Below are 19,915 nucleotides of genomic sequence, written 5' to 3'. Positions count from 1 at the left end.
GCTTCGTGTTGGATTCAGTGAACACAAGTTTAGGCATGTTTTTGGTGATACTTTAGACCCTTTCTGTGGTTGTCGGACAAACTCTGTTGAAAATTCACAACACTTTATTTTGCATTGCTCTATATATTCCCATGAAAGACAATCTCTATTCGACAAGCTTCATACCTTAGGCATAAACTTTTTCCCACTTAAATCCTCTAAATTTTGTCGGCTTTTATTATATGGTGATGAAAGCCTAACTTTACTTCTAAACCAAGCAAGTCTTTGTTCCTTGGTTACTTTTATGCATGAAACCGGTAGGTTCAGTGGGGCACTATTTTAAACTATTTTAATCTCAAACAATCATAGCTCACCTTTTAATCTATTCTTAATGTTTTTTTTTATATTAATTTTATAAACAAAAACTTTTTTTCTTTCATATAGCCTTGTACCTCTGGCGATATCCCTTCTTGGTGTCTAGCGGGGGGATAAGGCTATTATTTTTTGTCAGTAGTGTTTCGTCTTATATTTTCGTTAGTGTACCGTGTAACCTATATTATAAAGAAAAAAATGCATTCGCGGGGCATTCATAGCGACAGCTGCTTGCTAGTATATAGATTGGTCCGATTTGCCATATCCCAAAGTGGAATACATGAACTGTGATTTAGTTTTAGTTTAAAGTTTTGTTTTGCTGCTATTTGTTAAATTATCAGAAATTAAAATTCAGTCAGAAGTGGACTTTAATCTACAGATGCTAAATGATTAAGCTGAATTTTACATATTCGTCATTATTCAAAACTTAATGGATTGTTATGAAACATTTCTTATTTTCTTGTTATGAACTAATTAATGTCTTAATGATGGCAATCAGTAACCGAGTGAAGTTATGAATCAATTATGAAGCTTGCTAAAAACAGTATCATATCGACTATTCTCTTGACTTTCTGAACACAAGCAGCAAGTAGTTGTCGTTTTAAAGAAAGCTTGAAAGAATTCCTTGATGAGAATACGAAAGCGGACAGCAACCACTTCGAGCGTGGATACAGATGATGTGTCGTATGATCTGTTCATAGGTAATGACTTATACTCATTCTCGAATGTCATCAAAAAAGAGTTAAGCATCTTAAAATTCTATTTAAGCTGGCTTAATTAACATTATTTCCTGTTTAAAATAGAGATAAAGGGTTCATTTTTTACGATATACCATGCCTGTCTGTGGTAATTACGAGAGTCGTTGTTAAATGGGAGTAGCAGAATCAAGACACATCCTGGAATTTTTTTGCTACCCTTCTTAACAGGGAATTCAGATCTGAGAAAAAGCAAATTTACCCCAATGAAATTCTTGTGATAGGACTGCATATCTGATCTATAATTTTCAAAAAAATTGGGATGAAAAGTTGGTCAAAAGCCACCATTTTCAGGATTTTGAGACAAAGAAGCTTTTCCAAAATGTTCCGAAATTCTATTGTTACAGTAGTTTGGTTAAAAATACACCATCTAGTGCAAAGAAAAATTCTAAATCTTTTTTCTTCTCCGAAAATAAGCTCCTCAAAGGTGAAATACTTATCTTCGCAAAAGTCTTCATTTTCTTTATAAACAATTTTTTTCGTTGCAATTTTTAAATTTTCAGATTCAGAAATACACCTTTTCGACCGTAGCCGCCATATACTTCACGGGCAATTTTTCTGCTTTATCCCACTAAAACCGTCCCAGTCCTTTTTGTCGCACCTAACCAATAGAAAAATGTTTCAAAAAAGGATTGAGTTGAGTAGGGGGTGATTAAATAATTAAGTGGTACACGTCTGACCGCGCGACTACGGTCGAAAAGGTGTATAGTTTGCCTAACAGTTTTGTTGGTTACATCAGCCAGAAAATACACGACAATTATAAAAAATTCACAATGGTCAGAGCCCTTAACCTTATCTGCCTGTTTGTTCAGCGGTAGCGGCAAAACTGCTAAAATCTCAAAATCATAAAATGGCCTGCTTAAAAGATTTCCCTGCAACTATCTATACCAAGTGGTCTGTTTTTCAGGACAGGCAAATAGCCGATTTCAAATTTTTTGCCGCCATTTTGAAAAATTTTGAGTATGGAGGGAATGTATTTTAGCCAATCATGATTCTTAAATATTTATCTCAATTTTATAAATTTTCACGTTTTTTTTCTTCAAAAATTTACCTAACAGTGACCCTTTTTGGATCCCATTTTGTCAAAAAAAATTCCCTGGTGGGGTTAGGTAAGGTGGCCAACCCCCCAGAAAAATTGAGCAAAAAGGTCAAAGCTTTCCCGATAGAATGTGAAGGTACCTGCAGTTTTTGCGACTTTTTCTGGCTACCTTTGCCCTTTTCAAGGCCTCCTTTAAGCTTTTTGACATTAGACCAAAATTAGAAGAAAGCTTTCTGTGACATGAAATTCCGTGCCTTCTGTACTTTTTGTGAGCTTATTCTCTCTAACCTTGACCTAGCCTGGGAATCCAAGCGTTAAACTTTATTCACAGTTTATGATATTTTTGTTGCTTGTTTAACGCTTGGCGCAGGTAACTCACCTGCAGGGAGATTTTTCCCTGCAATGCAGGTTCGGCCTGGTTGGCCAGCTTTCGGCGTATTATCTAGCAGTATTTTCGCGCGCATTTTGATGATTTCGATGTGCGCGCATAATTTATGGAAAAAGCTGACTCTGCAGAAAAAAGGAAAACAAATGAAAATGAAAACTATATTTATTTCGAAACAAAATGGCTGTTGGCTGGAAGTCTAACTTCATGTGGCTGATGTTTTGATGTGGTTTTTAGTATTTTTGAAAGTCTTTAGAGCTTGTAAAAGATTTTTTATGGTAAGTTAATTATGTGAGTTGGCCTGGATTTCAAAGTTTAGAAAGTCTGTCAACAAGGGTTCACACACAGACTGTTTATAACATTCTGTGTCAGACTAATCTACCTGCACCAAGCTCTATAATCTTAGAACTTAGTGAGGTGAGGTATTTTTTGTTTTTTTCTAAGATTATGAGCTTGGATTCCCAGGCTAACCTTGACCTTCTCAAGCTCTTATTTAAGCTATTTGAGCTTGCTTAGAGCAAAACTTTTTTTTCAAGCTGGCCTCTGGCAGCTGCTATAATTGTAGCTTTTCAAATCGTTTTGAGAGGTCAAAGAAGACCATTTAAAGGTGGCCTATATTAGGAGGGGTACCAAAAATATATTGACTGGTTAGAGGGGGACTTGAAATTCTTTTGAGGATATCAAGGGGTGTGCGAATCTTTTTTGGAATCGTTGAAAATATCCTCCACCCCAGATACTTTCTAACACTCCCTAAATTGGAAATTTTTCAATTTCTTTTCTGACAGGGTCCCAAATTCACCAAATATTCATATCTGACAGGGTCCATTTTTCAAACATCAGCGGTACGTCCCCGTGACTGATCAATTGGCCAAATAATTGCTTTTCTCATAAAGAATTTTTTACGTCAATTCAATTTCTGACCTGGAAAGCATGCATAAATGAATTGGGTTTTCCATAAACTGCACTCATCTTTTTCAGTAGAATTTTAGGTACTAACTTACAAAAGGTTCTTTATTGGCGCTAGGATTACCGGAAACGACTTGCAAAAATGTCACCTTAAAATTATCCGAAATGGTCTTCTTTCGGCCTTATTTCCTGCCATCAGTTGCCCATCAAAAACATATTGAACGACCACGAATACATTTTCAAAACCGTCATTTCACTCAATTTTCTTGATAGAAATAAGAAGAAATCGTTAAATCGCTTTCTCTCCTCTTCAGCAAACGTACTACGCAGGAGAACCATCTCAACCAAATCATAATAGTCGTTTGAGTCTCCCAACGAAATACTCTTCCTTGGTCTGCCTTTAGAATTGTGCCACATTTCAGAATACGGATTGAATTTTGTGAAAATGTGTCTGTATGAAAATGAGCTAAAACCTTTTCTTTCTTGAAGTGTTTTTTTCTCAATTTCGATTTATTTTAAATTCAAACTTCTCCCATTTCTGAGCTTAAAACAGTTTGAATTTCTATTACAGTAAGTAGTGCAGTGAAAGAGGTTTGACCTTAATTACAACCTGGAGCGGATTTTCTGCGGTTCTCCACAAATTTTGCGAAAATATTTTTGCATAATACTTTTTAAAGAGGGGTTATATAATGTAAATCTGTGGTAATCTACGTCAGCCGATAATTATCTTGAATAAAGCCAATCAAGTCAAAGCAAACAAAACTGATAAAAATTAGCTTTGATTTGAGAACTAATATATTTGATTTGTCTGCGATTTAATTTCTAAAAATAGATGTAAACTTCCCCAATATCAAAATTATTCTTCTGCTTTAAATTGCTTTATTTCAAAGGAAGAACATATCCATCGGTAAACTAAAAAAAAATTACCAAAAATCTTGGCATTCGCAGTTAAACTTTAGACCGGCATAACATTCGAAAGCAGCTGACGAGGCGACCTTTTTTTCGGATGTGTTCTGAGAGTAGTTTAAGTTAGATTTTTTATTTGTTCTGATCATCAGAGTTTAGAAAATTAATCAGCTGGAAAATAATTATGTGTTCTGACGAGACAGGCGTATAGTTAACGTCATCTAACGTGTTCTCGTTGTCTAGGTAACCCTAGAAAGCTCAATACCCATCTTTCAAGTACAGGGGCATAATCTAAAGAATCTTAAGATTCGTTTATAATCTACAACTGACTCTCGTTTTCCCTCCCGAACTCGAACGGAGAATTAAATTATATTATTATATTATAGAAATTATTGACAGGCACTGAAAAATAGTTCGAAAGTCTGCTGTAATGAAAAGTATTAAACGTAAAGTCTTATAAGAAATTCCAAGGAAATTAGTACTTAGCTCTCAGAATCTTTTGTGTCTATATTTTTAATTCTTTGCCTGGTCCATCATTTTGATGCAGATTTCCTGCAAACTGCTGCGCAATATTCTCGGTGTTTTTAACTGATCAACTGGACGAGTGTAATCGAATATATTAATTGTGAGGAATACTTAAATTAAGTTGTCAGGGAATCTCGGGGAAAATTCATTCCAGTGCCTGGCAGAAAAGGATTACAACCAATAATTTCCTGTAATTTAATTCTCAAGAAAGCTTCCAAGAAGCCCGACAAATATTCTCAAAAAGACCATTACTGAGCAAGTGAAAATCAAGGGATTAGAGAAGTAAAAAAAGATAATAAGAGTCGAATACCCAATCTATGCTCTTAAAATAAGAACATAATAAGAACCATTGGAGCCAAATGATCTTAAAAAAAATAAACGACCAAGCGTCAAAAAAGATTTTTTGTTTTTATAGAAAAAGTGAATATACAGTTATTTAAGTTTCAGATTAGACATCAGAAGGTTTTTTTTAAATGACAAACTGGATCATACAAGGAAATTGTTCCACTGTGCTTTTTTAATTGTAGACTGTATTTTCTTATACGTAGATTTTCAATGATAGAGCTGCCAATTTTCATAAATGAACGCCAAAAGAATTAGTGTGGCAATTTCCGCCTGTTAATGGAATAGTATTAGAGTTTGCTAATTAGTTCATTTTTATCATAAAGAGAAAATCAATTTTTATCATTAGCTAATTCATATTGTTACTTACTAGTAGGCCATAATGTGTTGACTTTATCAAGCGAAATCTACTTGTTATACTTAAAAAAGGTGTTTGTTTAGCATTACGGAGAATCAAAGTCACGAAATGGGTTTAGAAGAACTCGATTTAGGTAATAAATTAATAAATTATTTTTAACTCGGTTAAAACAATCTCCACTGTTTCGGTTGTTTACGAAACTGTTTTTTTTTGTATTCAAAGCTCATTGTAACAAGATGGTGATGTCGAGTGTGGAGTATTTCTTGCACTGAAGTGTTGAAATTGAGAGTACTGGAGTTTCGTTAGAAGTTTTTTTTAAGATTAAGGTCAATGCTATGTTCAGAATAGTTTGTCAATTCATGGTTCTAGATTCGCATGATGGGAATTATCGTGGGTTTGTGAGCTGTGTGATCTGGAAAGAAAGATTCTTTCAAATTTATCTCTATGGCTATTCTTATTGCTTTGTACTTTGTACATTTTCGAAATTGATGATTTTCTATTCTCAATAGACGAGCGGGCGAGGTAGTGAATTGTGTCACTTCGTAGGGCACCCCTTAGATTAGGGCAAATTTTTGATATTATGCCCCTAAAAGTTCTAAGGGGCGTCCTACGAAAACCATTTTTAAGGCCTTTTCTGAATCACGGACGCTGGTCTACAAATTGATAAGAGCTTTTTGTCTACAATTTAATGAAACACATCTTCATTGTATTTCAGCGACCACCATGGTGGTGCCGTCGAAAGGACCAGCCTACATCTTACTAAAAGACACAGTTGGCCTTAAAAGAGCCAAACGTCGTATCGGTGTACGATTTGGTTCGCAAACCATCTTCACTGCGCATGCAGGAGCCATCTACCTTGCCAACAAAGATGATAAACAACCTCAAGACAAAACCATGATTTCCTTGGTCTCGCTCACCGACACAAAACGTATTTTGGTCACAGCAAAGGAGAACACACGCATGTTGACCACGGCTGAGCTGAATATGATGCTTCCAATCACGTCTGACCAAAGACGCGCAAAAATTTTATCAACTTCAGTCTTTATGGAAGCGATTACGGCGCAAATTGATGACGTTGTTGCTGTCAACGATGGTGAACATCAAGCCATAGCTACCATCAAATATGTCGGTCAATTGCCATGGAAACAGCACACTGGTGTTTATCTGGGTGTGGAATTTGAGGTGAAGTCAATATTATTTTTCATTATTATTAAATAAGTTTTGTTAATCTATGGCCCTTCTGCGAGGAGCCTGATGTATTATCAAGTTGTCATTATTTAGTGTAAATCCTTTGAGAGAACAGTAAAATGATTTTTCAAAAAAAACTCGATAAAACATAAAACCATGCCATGCCAGTCAAAACAAACCACGATCCTATGAAGGAAGCGTATATGAAACGGAAATCGAAAGGTCCCACAACTAATTTTGAATCGTCTTCTGTTTCTAGAAACCGATTGGTGAAAACGACGGATGTGATCTTTTCGAGACCAAAGAAGAACATGGTAAATTCATCACAGTTGACAAAATTGACAAATTTATAATTAAAAATGAAAAGGCGCATTACACTACTACCGAGGATGCTTTGAACCAAAAACCGACCGACGAAAAGAAGATCTACAAAAGACTCTCATTCCCAATAGTGTCCACGCTAATCAAAATGAAACCGAAAATAAAATCCGCATCTTCGCTTAACGACCTTACAAAACGGGAAGATCACCAAAGAGGTACGAATGGTAACGACGAAATCGATGCTCATCGAAAACGATCGAGTACCGAGTGTTCACCGAATACAGCACCGATTAAACACGATGATGACGACGTCCCTATTTACGCTGTGTCGGAGATTTGCGTAAATCAAGAGCCACCACACGAAAGTAACGAATCGGACGAGAAGGAGAAGAAAGCAAACAAGCGAATGTCTTTCCCCGTTTCGTTGAGTAATTTAGTGCCCAGTTTCCCTGCAATGCCTAAAATGAGGCTTCGATCTAAGTCGTTGGAGAATGTTCATAAATTGAACGTTGAAAACCCATACTATGCAGCAGCTTTGAATATCAGAAAACAATCCTTAGAAGGGATCGATGAAGGGGATGAAGTCATTGTTTTATGTTTCAATCAGGGATGTGATGTCAAATTAGAGAAAGATCTCTTACAAAAACATCAACAACAATGCCCCTATGCATTAGAGAAATGTCCAAATAATGGATGTGATTTAGAAATGAGACGCATAGACATTAACAAGCATGATATAATGGAGTGTGAACATGCTATCGTGAATTGCAAGCAACCCGGCTGCCAAGTAATACTGTCGAGAAAACTGATGACCAAGCACTCCAAAGAATGTGCAAAAGAAGTCCCAAAAGATAGCACACCACAAGATGCTTACGAAAAGATGTCGGCTGGAACAGATGAAGTCATCTACGCAAGCAGTGGCCCTTCTTTCTCCTGCCCTGCTCCAAGGTGTCTCTATCACAGTGAGGGAAAGCAAATAATGGCGCACATATGTAGTCAACATTCAGAACTCTTATTGAAACATCTTAACGAAATCAAATTAATTTTTGCAAAAGAGGAGAAAGATTTTAGTCACTTGTATACAAAACCAATTAAAAAGGTAGCTCCCATTCCGCGACCCCGGAAGCCAAGTAACAACGATGAAGCGCCACTTTACTCCACGCCCTGCAGAGAGGTCTCAAATTCAGAAGCTGAGAAGAATTACGGTGGCAATCCACTTTATACAACTCCCGATGAAAAACTCACAAGTAGAAAAGTGGAAGACACTGAATACTTAACGCCTGTAGACGGTTGTAAAATGACAAACAATCACGTCTATTTGACCCCCGTCGACGATGGTAAAAACAACAAGAACTCGAACGACAAAAAGTCATCCAGTCAGGGGGAATATGAATATGTAGCATGGGACCTTAAGTCAATGTCGATACCTGCTTAAAACAGCGGGTTACTTCTAAAATCGAACTTGTTAATCTTAGCTTTTAACCGAAAAACGATAATATTTCTTCAATAAATGATTAATAATTTTTCGATTTCATTTTTTTTTAGATTTAATGTATATGTTTAGTCTTTAGGTTCAGTTTTCTTCTCTTCGTTTAACATTCCTCATCATTTATAGTACTCTGAATGATCTTTTCAACGGTAAATAATTTGTTAGAATTACAGTATTCGTTAGAAAATATCAAGTAAAACAAGAATGAATGAATGCACACTTTACAAATCGACTTTTGAAAACAGTTGGTCATTATTTGGCCCTCCGTACTTTTTTATAAATTTAGTTTTCAATCAAGTTTGTAAATAATATTTTTAATGAATTTTAAAGAACAAAGAAACCAGTCAAAGAACTTTTTACCCTTTTTCAAATTTCAAAAAAGGGAGAACAAGTTTAAAATTTGAGTCAGTATGATTTATCTGATCTGCTATTGATCGCTTTGTCTCCATATCTTTTTATAAAAATAAATTTATTAAAATTCAATAAATAAACAATTTAAAAAAACTAACTCAACTTTACAACTTAAATAAACAACATTACAATCTGGGCAATGGAAAACCCATTTATTGTCTAAGTCTTACTCACCGGACCGAGTGAATTTTGTATACAAAAGGATCATCATTCATTTTAGGTCGTTTTGAATGTCATTGAATGCTTTTGATAATTTGTTGACGCGCTGTTCCAGCTGTTTCTTTTGAGCTGCCGTTTCTGTCAAAATCATTCGCATTTCTTCTTCTACTTGAATAACCTTCAAAGGATAAAAATGAAATCATCAAGAAAGTTATAAATGAACTGAAATCGTAATGCATTTGCTTGTCTTATCTATTTTTTCCGAAACATCAATGTTCTATGATCTCATGAAGAACGAATTACTTTAAGAGTACAAACTTTCGCGAGCAGAAACTTTCGCGATCTTCGCGAATTTTGGCCTTTTTCGCGAAAGTAAATGTCTTTGAAAATTCTCAACAGGGCAATTCGCGAAAGTTTATACTCGCGAAAAATTCTCAAAAAAATTGGGAAATCTATCAAACCTCGAAATCGTAATAAATATCGAATTTTCGGCATATTATTATCCTTTAATGCCTTTTTAAAGTCGAAGAGCAACCGTCTTTAGCGGATTTAAGGAATATTTTTCACTTTTAAGACAATTTTCATTTCGAAAATTCTCATTTTTATCCAACGAATCGCGAAAGTTTATGCTCGCGAGAAACATTGTTTCCTCAAATTCGTGAAAGTAAATGTAAGTATAAAGTATATGCATAATGAACCAAGATGAAAAAGAATGGTCAAATGATACGTTAATCTCAAAATTTCCTTAAAAATTCATTCAAAGTTTATTAGAATTTGAAAAGTATTCCAATTATCCCTACCACGGTTATTACCACAACCCCCCCCCACTCCTAACCTGAGAGAGATGCCTCGTGTACCTTAGTTTCAGAATTGTAACATCACCAGGTCCAAAAAACTATTACAATTTTTAAACAGCAAAGTTAATCAGAATCATTATTCAAGCTTGTGAAGATTGCAAACCTTTTCTTTTTCCATTTGAATTTCGTCTTCTTTCTGAGAAATCAGTCTTTTCATTTTCAAGTTGAATTCATGCTCCTTGGTCGTGTTTTCTCTCTCGTATTTTTCTTGAAACTCTTTCAATGAATTCTCTATAATCCTGTAACAAATATTTTGTCATTTTCACAGAGAAGTAGACTGTCGACAAAAGAAGACGAAATAGAATTCATATGATGGACTTTAACCAAACAAATTAACTGTCGGGATTTCATTGAACAAGCCTACAATCAGTGACAAAATATTTGGCACAAAAGGGAAATTCACCGGGGTGTTTTGAAACCACAATCGATTTGTAAGTGCTCTAAAGTAGGTTCGAAGGGTAGAGTTTTAACTCTGAGTTTTAACATTAGACTTAAGACTTAGCACCTTCAAAAGTGGTCCAGCAGGGCTTGAAATATAGCCTAGAAACCAATAAACTCCTCCCAGATCAAGTTGAAGGCCTGAAATTGGCATTCTCGCTCGAACTTCAATTTTCGAAAAATGGTAAATTAGCCAAAAGGGCCAATATATTATGGCACTGATTGTAGTATATAAGTTACCTTGTAAAAAAAGTAAATAAAACTATTTCTATGTTCTGCCCCTCATTTTCCCGGGTACATATTTTGCGACCTTGTAAAGACTGTAAATACCGAGAAGAAGTGTGGCTGCTTAAAGCTTTAAAGATAGCATTCGAAATTCCACAACATAGATTTAAATGCATCAAAAGTTCGTTAATCACTTGTTTTGTTCCTGCAACTCGGCACATTCTTTCCTCAGCTTTTCCTCTTTTCCATCAAAGCTTGTTTTCATTTTGATGACTTTTTCTTCCAGCTTTCCGATAAGATTGTCCCGATCTTCCCATTGCGTTTTCAACCTCCTGAAAGGGGGATGTTAGAATAAAATTTCAAAACTTCCACTAGGCTCTTCTCGATACCGAGAGTATTTTTTATGAGAATTGTTCAAAGCTAGTCTTAAACAAAGAAAACTCAATTGATAGTCAGATCATTGATCACCTCAAATCTTTCTTTTCAGCTTGCAACTGGTCTTCAGTATCTTGTAAAAGATCTTTTAACTCTTCTTTCCTTGACACCAGTGCTTCTATTTGTTCCTGTGCAGAAGAAAAAATTTGAAATGTAATATGGATTAAAATACATCACAAAGTGCGAGTCTAATATAAAATATAAGAGAAGTGATGAAATGGGGCTCGAACTTTGGCATTTCAATTCACTGAAATATCATGTTTTGGACTCAGTCACAAGTAATGTGTAGTTGCAGATACTACAAAGTACGACGAGGGGACGGACAACCCTTTCGATTCAAACCTTATATACATAAGTCAGTCAAAATCGGTATGTAGATCATGTTAGTCTAATACCTGTCCGATAAACTGAAGACATAACATGAGTTACATACCAGAGATGCAAAAGTCTGGATGTTTTGGATTCAAACAAAGAAAAGCTCACTTGTTGTCCATCACAGGTTTCCTTGAGCTGCAACAACTGTTCGTCTCTTTCTCCTCTCAATCGTTCTTCATCTACAGTCAACTTCGCATTTTCTTCACTTGCCACACGTAAATCCTGAAAAATTCACAATCCAGTTCACTTCGTTGTTAGAGAACTAGCCCGAAGTTGAACGAAGTAAAGAATTCACCAAAACAAGTAATTCCTTTGTTGCTGATTCTTTAATTCGTAAAGTCTCTTGAAGTCTTCATAGAAAAATCTTTCGACGATGAAATCTGCTCTAAATCATCATTTTGAACTGGGTTTGAAAGATTTTTCAAGGATTTTTCAGGCCTCTATAATAGAACATTTTAATTTGCTCACGTCTTTCATTTTCTTGATAGAGTTTGTTTGATCTTCGATCAGTTTATTTTTGATATTGATGGTATCCTCTTGATCCTAAAAAAATCCAAAATTGAAAATAAAAATAGATTTGAGTAAATAAATACATAGTCACCTGTGTTTTGTGGTATAATATGCTAGATCGAGGTGTCAAAATGAACAATGAACTAGATCAGTATTCTCAAACATCTACAAACATTTACCAACTTCGGTAGATAACAATACTTACATGAATTTTATTTTTAAACGAAACAATTTCCTTCTGTTGTGATTCGATTTGCAAGTCGAGGCGTCCTCTCTCTTGCGCTAAATTTGCTCCTTGAAACATGACATGACAAAACATTTTAACACAATGCGGAGATTGTACGCAACGGTGCGCATGGTCCTGGCTTCAAATCTATGATCGGGTCATACTCAAAAATGGTACTAAATTCCTCTCTACTTGATGCTCAGGAATTAAAAAGAAGGATCAAGGGTAAGTGGAGTAATCCAGGGAGAAAGAGCTACCCTTCCCTATCTTCAGTAGATAGCTATCAAAAGAGGAGCCTTTGGGTTGCCTCCGACTGCAGCCGCAAGGCATATAAAGTAAAACATTTCTTGGATGGAAACTGTTATTCATTTTAGGAACAAATGCGCTTTTTTAGGAATACTGAATACTGAGTTACTCAGCCTTTTCTAACATACATAACACGGTTTGGTTTATTATCTATGAGTGATTTCAAGACCAGTATTCAATTTACCCTGTTGTGCTAACTCTTGACCCCACAACCTTCTTTCGGAGCGTAACCCTTGAATAATTGAGTCCTGACCTTTGATATGGGCAGACATTCGATTTTTGTCCTGAAAATCATAAAAAAATGTGTTCATGCTTAATATAATAATCAAAATGATTTCAAAATTACAATTGATTAGCTATTACGTTCACTGAGGTAATTACAACGTAATATAAAAGAAGTGGGAGTAAATAGAAGTATTGGACTAGAAAATCTTCGTTTTTACACGCGTGGGACGATAAACCGTTTTTTGAATTGATTACGACATCGTACTTCCTCAGAGCTTTGATTTTCTAGTACATTAAATGGTGCATTGGCTTAAAACATTCAAGTCCATTCGTTTTTGCATTATCGTTTTCCCAAGTTAAAAAACTTACTTGTTGTAAAGTTTCGAACTTGGAGGCAATTCTTCGAAGAGGTTCAATTTCGACCTCTAAACGTTGAATCTGACCCTGAAAAGAATTGCAAAATTTCAAATTTACTTACTAGTAATAAAGATCCAACTTCATACTTGCCAAAATTATCTGGAAGCACTTATCTAAGGACTGATCGGTAGATAATAGCTTCTGGAAGGTAAATAAAGAACATCCTTGTAAAATAATAATGAAGACATCTTTTTAACTTTAGTTAATGATAATTATTTTCAGGTACCATTTGGTTTTTGTTGATTTCTTGCTTGTGTTTCACCAATTCACTGATCTTGAATTTTTGTTCCTTCACCATCTAAAATATCAAAGATCGACGTCAAAAACTTTGAGGGAGAACAGCTTGATCGGGAAAAAAAGGAAGAAAATAATGTGTGTAAATGTAAAAGAGAATTTTAAACAGAAGAGTAAGGGAGAAGAGAAGATAAAAAAAAGATGCATTACAGCATTACAATATCAGTGTATAATCAATTACCGAACTGAGGTCAGCAATGAGACTCCTGGCTTTGGCTTCTTTATTGGATAGTTCACCGAAAGATTGCTTAAGTTCGTCGGCGCCTTTGTTGACCTCTTCATATGCCTGAGCAAGCTAAACAATAAAGTGAACTTTTTCAGATAATGAAACCTTTTGGCTCTAATGAGGTTTTTGTTTTTTAGGGTTCTAACTTATAAATCTAGATCTCTCGAAAAATGCGAACATTCAAAGTCATTTAAACTGTAATCACATTTTATTTTGAAGCTCTCAAGATCGATACTTGGAAAAACCTTTAAGAAGATAATTATCAAGTTCCTCACAACGGGTGAACCTAATTTGAGTAGAGTTCGGAGACTTTTCTTCAAAATTAGAATAATGCAATCGCCATCTCCTCTATAGTTGATTTCCACCGATTTGTCTTGATGAAGAGAACTTTTCCATATACTCTTACTTTATTATACCGGTCAGCCTCGATCTTCAAAGCCATTCTAAATTCATCTTCCAAATCTTCGTAATCTTTGTTCTTCTCTGCAAGCCTGGAGAAAGTGAATTGTAAATGTTAACGGCATCCGGTTATTCGAAGTTCTAATTCTTGCAAATAAGAGAACTGGTTGTATTGTTAAGAAAATACGAATGACATTATCAATGATGAGTAGAGTAGAAAATGAAGGTGAGTTTGTCGAACCGGATAGTGGTAGGTAATCAACATACAGTTATCAATACTGTGAGTGATACAATGATGTGATCCTTACTTGGATTCTAGCTGATTCAGCAATTCTCGATGACGATGGTCACATTTTTGGACTTCTTTTTCGACGATCTTGGAAACCTCGGTACCATCAATGTTCACTTTGTTTTCTAGGATCGTTCTAATAAAATAAAAAAATAATGGAGGTTGACTATATGCAGTGCATAGAAAAATTCATTTTTACACTAACATTTCAAATCCAAATATGTTACACTTACTATGTTGGGCCCATTGAGTTTCAAGCCGAAGGCTAGAGGTCAATCTCTAACCTTTCTCAGGCAAGAAAAATTGAAGCCTTAAAATATGCGCCGTATTTTTGATGACGGATTGAATCTAGCAATTCCTTTGTTTTCGAGTGATATATTTTTCCAAATGAAGCGGTAAATTTTAGTTTCAATCTGTCATTTGTGTAAAAACCAGGCGGGTCGCTCAAGGCCGCGCAACTTTGGTAGGATTTGTTGGCTTCAAATCCTACCAAGGAGATTGACCTCTAGCCTTCGGCTTGAAACTCAATGGTTGGGCCACTCGATAAAGAAATGCAAAATCTTAGAATATAAACCTGTGTTCTTGTTCTCGTAGTATCAGTAATTCTTGTAGTTGTTGTAATTGTTCTTTCTGTTTGTCTGTTGTATTCCTCAATAATTCCAATTCACGTTTGTATCCTCCAGAATCGTGTTGTAAGTCACGCAACGTCTTCGTCTACAAAATAACAAGTAATACTTTAATGGACCTACCTATTTATAAAACGAATAATTAGAATTTAATGGAAGTAATGTATAATTTTGGGCATTGCCATTTTACATCATTGTGCGAAAAATCATGAAAATCTGTCGAGTATAAGTTGAAAAAATGAAGGAAAACCGTTTTACGCCGGTTTTCGCCTGTTCCGGCGATTTTTAAGGAGTTCCGGATTCAAAGGATGATTTTTTTGGAAATCAAACAATGCTAAGTTTTGGGCATCATCATAAAGAACATTTTTCTGTAAAGAAACAATTTAATAAGTTGAAAAAATGTGACGGAAATGTGAAAAAAACGACGATTTCCGGCACATTTCCGGTTCTACAGACCGGAAAAAAAATTTTTTCGACAAACGGTTTTCGACACCTTTTCGGCAGTACTAATGTGCATCTATGTGCAAAAAATCGCAAAAAACTTATGAGAAAATCTCGAGAAAATCTCAAAAAACCGCTTTTTTTCGGGACATTTCCGGTTCTAGCGGCCGGAAAAATTTATTTTTCGAAAATTGGGCTCTGTCACATTTTGGGCATTGCAATTTTACATCATTGTGCAAAAAATCATGAAAAATCTGTCGAGTATAAGTTGAAAAAATGAAGGAAAAAACCGTTTTTACGCCGGTTTTCGGCTGTTCCGGCGATTTTTAAGGAGTTCCGGATTCAAAGGATGATTTTTTTGGAAATCAAACGATGCTAAGTTTTGGGCATCATCATAAAGAACATTTTTCTGTAAAGAAACAATTAAATAAGTTGAAAAAATGTGACGGAAATGTGAAAAAACGACGATTTCCGGCACATTTCCGGTTCTACAGACCGGAAAAAAAAATTTTTCGACAAACGGTTTTCGACACCTTTTCGGCAGTACTAATGTGCATCTATGTGCAAAAAATCGCAAAAAAAATTATGAGAAAATCTCGAGAAAATCTCAAAAAACCGCTTTTTTCGGGACATTTCCGGTTCTAGCGGCCGGAAAAATTTATTTTTCGAAAATTGGGCTCTGTCACATTTTGGGCATTGCAATTTTACATCATTGTGCAAAAAATCATGAAAATCTGTCGAGTATAAGTTGAAAAAATGAAGGAAAACCTTTTTACGCCGGTTTTCGGCTGTTCCGGCGATTTTTAAGGAGTTCCGGATTCAAAGGATGATTTTTTTGGAAATCAAACGATGCTAAGTTTTGGGCATCATCATAAAGAACATTTTTCTGTAAAGAAACAATTAAATAAGTTGAAAAAATGTGACGGAAATGTGAAAAAACGACGATTTCCGGCACATTTCCGGTTCTACAGACCGGAAAAATTTTTTTTTTCGGCAAACGGTTTTCGACACCTTTTCGGCAGTACTAATGTGCATCTATGTGCAAAAAATCGCAAAAAACTAATGATAAAATCTCGAGAAAAATCTCAAAAAACCGCTTTTTTCGGGACATTTCCGGTTCTACCGGCCGGAAAAATTTTTTTTTCGAAAATCAGGCTCCGTCACATTGGAGGGTTTATAGTAATGCACCTTTGTGCAAAAAATCAGAAAAATTGAATGAGCCAATCTCGAGAAAAGTTGGTAACTAACTAACTAACTAACGAACATGGGTTAATTTATAGGACCTCCACCCCACCGGGGTAGGTCCAAAAATTAGTCAATACCTATATTATATGTGCAATTTCGACAGGAAAGGGTGTCACAGCCGACAACTTTTGGCTCGGGAGAAATATCAAGTTCTCAAAAAAGCATTTTTTTTTTGCAAAACATTATTGTTTTTCACAAACCAGGCTGAATATGCTTAAAGAAGTCGAAAGAATATCTTTATGCTTTAAACTGATCACAAAAGAGAAAACATATCAACATGAAAGGGGTTGCGGAACGAGGGTTCTGTTTTCGCAAAGCGAAGTATCTTTAACTCAAGAAAGTTAACGCTCGTTGCGCTCGTTTCTATCAGTACAATTGGAGTACGTTTTATTACAGCTCATTTCCTAGTTTCCTGATTTTTTGTTTAAACCACCGAGTAGAGTGTTGAACACATCAAAAGCCCTTTGGATAGTGGATAATTATATCATTTTTATTTCAAGTGCTGATTGCTAGAAATATTTAGCCAAAAAGGGCAATCATCTGAAATTAAAGAATGACAAAAAGGAGCATATTTTACAATAAGAAAACCAAAGGAAATTTTTTATTTTCAAAAAGGGATGAAATATTTTGCATATTTTTATGTATAAAATATTATGGAAAAAGGTTAAAAATTAAAGTATCCTAAAGATGTTTTTTTTGAAATACATGCCAAAAAGCAAAATACTTTCGTTTAGAAAGGGAAACAATTTCATAATATTCCAACAGAATGCAAAAATAGAAAAAAAATCTCATATATACTGGGAAACATTTTCATAATCCGAATGAATGTGGATAGGAAAAATTTCAGAAGCCAATTTATAAATTGGCAAAAGCGAAAAATGTTGCATATTTGGAAACAATCATAATTTCCAAAAAAATAAATGTCAAAAAGGAAAGTCGTGCCTGGAAATCACATGAAAAAAAATTTCAATTGACAATAAAAGTTTTCTACATTTTTTCAACGCATGTGGAAGCAAATGTCCAAGTTCAGGAAAAAAATCCACATTTTAAACGTACGTTGAAGAAAGTCCCAAGTTCACGACAAAAGTGTCCTATTCTTCAAACGCATTTGGAAGAAAATCTCCTGAAAGTTTTTCACGTTTTAAACGCAGGTTGAAGGAAATCTCCAACTCATAACAAAAGTTTTCCACGTTTTAATTGAAGAAAACCATTTTCCTCAGATGTTAGTTTTCAGCGATCTTTAGAGCTTCATTCAGCGTGTCGCGTTAAGAAAACTCCACAGCTGTTATGTTGTTAGAAAATTTTGACAGAGCATGCACAACCGCGCAGTCGATCAAAACAGGACATAAGACGAAAATGTACGGGATATGTTCGGGTCATACAGTGGTTCGTGTCATAAAGCTACCTGGAGGAGGAGTAGAAAAATGAATTGACAAAAACAACACATACATCATGTCAGATATCCCGAACTATCTTATGGTGAACGAAAATTAATCATAGATTCATCGGTATTAATCTCAGGGTTTCGCAAACATGATCATTTCTTACGTAATGTATTTCCATTTGAGATTTTTCTTTTTCAAGTTGTTGACATGTTTGGTGGAGGTCTTTGACACTTTCTTCGTTTTGTTTGGAACATTTCACACATTCCGACAGTCTCGACTTCAATCTTTCGTTTTCTTCCTGGAAATGTGAAAATTTCAACGGTCATCATTTAACTACCACAACTAATAATACGCACAAAGTCACCATACATACAATTTACCAACATTGAGATTATGATAATTTAAAAAAAACATTTGTCTACGCTACGGTTTAGAACTAATCCAAATAAGAAGCCGAAGGCCCATGAAGGCCCAGAGATATTGCAATACACCTTTTCGACCGTAGCCGCCAATTGCCGCGCGGGCATTTTTCCCCCGCTTTATCCCACTAAAACCGTCCCAGTCCTTTTTTCGCGCCTATAGACAATAGAAAAATGTGTCAAAAAAGGACTAGGATAATTGGGATAAAACGGATAAAAAAATGCCCGCGCGGCAATTGGCGGCTACGGTCGAAAAGGTGTACGGTCGATAATGTTTGCTCGCAATGTGTACACTTCGAGCTTGAAGTCAATTAATTATTGATCATCCGTACTGATTGTTGTAGGCACTGTTTCTTCCAAAGCCAACTTGAATTGGCAAAGCGCTGCTTCTTCACAGACGGACATACAGCACCACGGGCAGCGACATGTTAATGATAGGCCAATAAATAAACTCCTTGAATATATATATTTTATATTCTTTACATAATTTTGTATAGATATAAAAGGCATGCGAACAAGGTCGCAAGATTGATTCCAAAAATAACATTCAAACTTCAACAATTCAACGCGTAAAAATAGATTTTTACTTGCAAACTTTTTGAGGAATCTTCGAACGTCTTCTTGACACTTCTTTCTTTTTGTAATGCTTCTTTTAATTTGGCGTTGAAGGTGACAGCCGCTTCTTGAATCTTCCGTTCTTCAAACACTGCGGTGGAAAGAAGACAAAGATTTTGAACAAAAGCACTATGATGCAAATCAACTCCAATAGTCAAAATTTTGTCCACGGTTTTACTTTCTTGGTTTTACGAATCCAATTCAAATTTCAATGCTTCTGATTTTGATGCCCAAATTGAATTAAAAGAATTATCTTATACAAAATACTAATTACTTTGAGATTTCTGATTTGTAGATTTACAAGGCAAATGACGTCATTTAATGACGTCATCTAAAGGCCGGCGCAAATGAATCCAACATTCAATCCAACATTTCAAATACATTGTTGGATGAAATGTTGGATGGAAAGACACGTGGAAAAATTCGGAAAGTTGTATGAAAAGTCATTTGCACAAAAACGTCAAACATTTTCATCCAACATGATTACGCAAATGCATCCAACATTGAAACCAACATAAAAGTGACGTCAATCTCATAAAAAATGTTGGATGAAAAGTTTGACGGTGATTTCCAACATGATTTCCAACAATTTGCTTAAAAAGTTGCAATTTTATGACTTGCACAAATGAACCCAACATTTTATCCAACAATAATGTTGGATCAAATGTTGGATTCATTTGCGCCGGCCTTAACAGGTGGTCAGGTGATATATTTGGTGTTACTGTTTAAATTTCTTTTTTAACTTTTTGAGCCCGTAAGGGTCATCTGTGCCAAGTTGCAAGCTTCTATCACCAGCTGAAGTATCTTTGTGTTAACAAACCTCTCTA

General features: G+C 35.3%; 2 protein-coding genes across 3 annotated transcripts in view; one reads left to right on the top strand and one right to left on the bottom strand.

Annotated features, from left to right (window-relative positions):
• The first annotated feature begins 908 nt into the window (after positions 1-908).
• LOC136817010 (uncharacterized) lies at positions 909-9,119 on the top strand. Of its 2 annotated transcripts, none has more exons than XM_067073351.1 (3): positions 909-1,052; positions 6,283-6,749; positions 7,015-8,960. In XM_067073351.1, the coding sequence occupies exons 1-3, from the start codon at positions 980-982 to the stop codon at positions 8,509-8,511; spliced, it is 2,037 nt and encodes a 678-aa protein (XP_066929452.1). In that variant the 5' UTR covers positions 909-979; the 3' UTR covers positions 8,512-8,960. The 2 variants fall into 2 exon arrangements, with proteins under 2 accessions (XP_066929452.1, XP_066929453.1); XM_067073352.1 differs by lacking the exon at positions 909-1,052 and adding an exon at positions 5,566-5,700 and having other exon boundaries at positions 7,015-9,119.
• Positions 8,965-19,915, bottom strand: part of LOC136817009 (leucine-rich repeat and coiled-coil domain-containing protein 1-like) — a 23,592-nt gene continuing 12,641 nt past the window's right edge. The window contains exons 8-23 of the mRNA XM_067073350.1: positions 19,061-19,179; positions 18,218-18,352; positions 14,932-15,071; positions 14,377-14,493; positions 14,076-14,160; positions 13,625-13,738; positions 13,376-13,447; positions 13,102-13,176; positions 12,692-12,791; positions 12,181-12,269; positions 11,934-12,008; positions 11,574-11,687; positions 11,124-11,218; positions 10,850-10,987; positions 10,096-10,231; positions 8,965-9,313 (exon numbers count right to left, since the gene is read on the bottom strand). Of these exons, the coding sequence (XP_066929451.1) occupies positions 9,188-9,313; positions 10,096-10,231; positions 10,850-10,987; positions 11,124-11,218; positions 11,574-11,687; positions 11,934-12,008; positions 12,181-12,269; positions 12,692-12,791; positions 13,102-13,176; positions 13,376-13,447; positions 13,625-13,738; positions 14,076-14,160; positions 14,377-14,493; positions 14,932-15,071; positions 18,218-18,352; positions 19,061-19,179 (1,730 nt within the window). The 3' untranslated portion in view covers positions 8,965-9,187. The remainder of the gene's footprint in view (positions 9,314-10,095; positions 10,232-10,849; positions 10,988-11,123; positions 11,219-11,573; positions 11,688-11,933; positions 12,009-12,180; positions 12,270-12,691; positions 12,792-13,101; positions 13,177-13,375; positions 13,448-13,624; positions 13,739-14,075; positions 14,161-14,376; positions 14,494-14,931; positions 15,072-18,217; positions 18,353-19,060; positions 19,180-19,915) is intronic.

Source organism: Clytia hemisphaerica, unplaced genomic scaffold (genome assembly GCF_902728285.1).
Source record: "Clytia hemisphaerica strain Z4C2 unplaced genomic scaffold, Clytia hemisphaerica genome assembly, whole genome shotgun sequence".
NCBI classification, from domain to species: Eukaryota; Metazoa; Cnidaria; class Hydrozoa; order Leptothecata; family Clytiidae; genus Clytia; species Clytia hemisphaerica.
The sequence above is the reverse complement of the archived record's forward strand: the minus strand, read 5'-3'. Positions and strand labels throughout refer to the sequence as shown.

Bases quoted from the DNA above. Each gene is read 5' to 3' on its own strand.
- LOC136817010 (XM_067073351.1), top strand. From the start codon at position 980: ATGAGAATACGAAAGCGGACAGCAACCACTTCGAGCGTGGATACAGAT. The intron at 1,053-6,282 runs GTAATGACTTAT...ATTGTATTTCAG, and splicing joins GTCGTATGATCTGTTCATAG to CGACCACCATGGTGGTGCCG. The intron at 6,750-7,014 runs GTGAAGTCAATA...TTCTGTTTCTAG, and splicing joins ATCTGGGTGTGGAATTTGAG to AAACCGATTGGTGAAAACGA.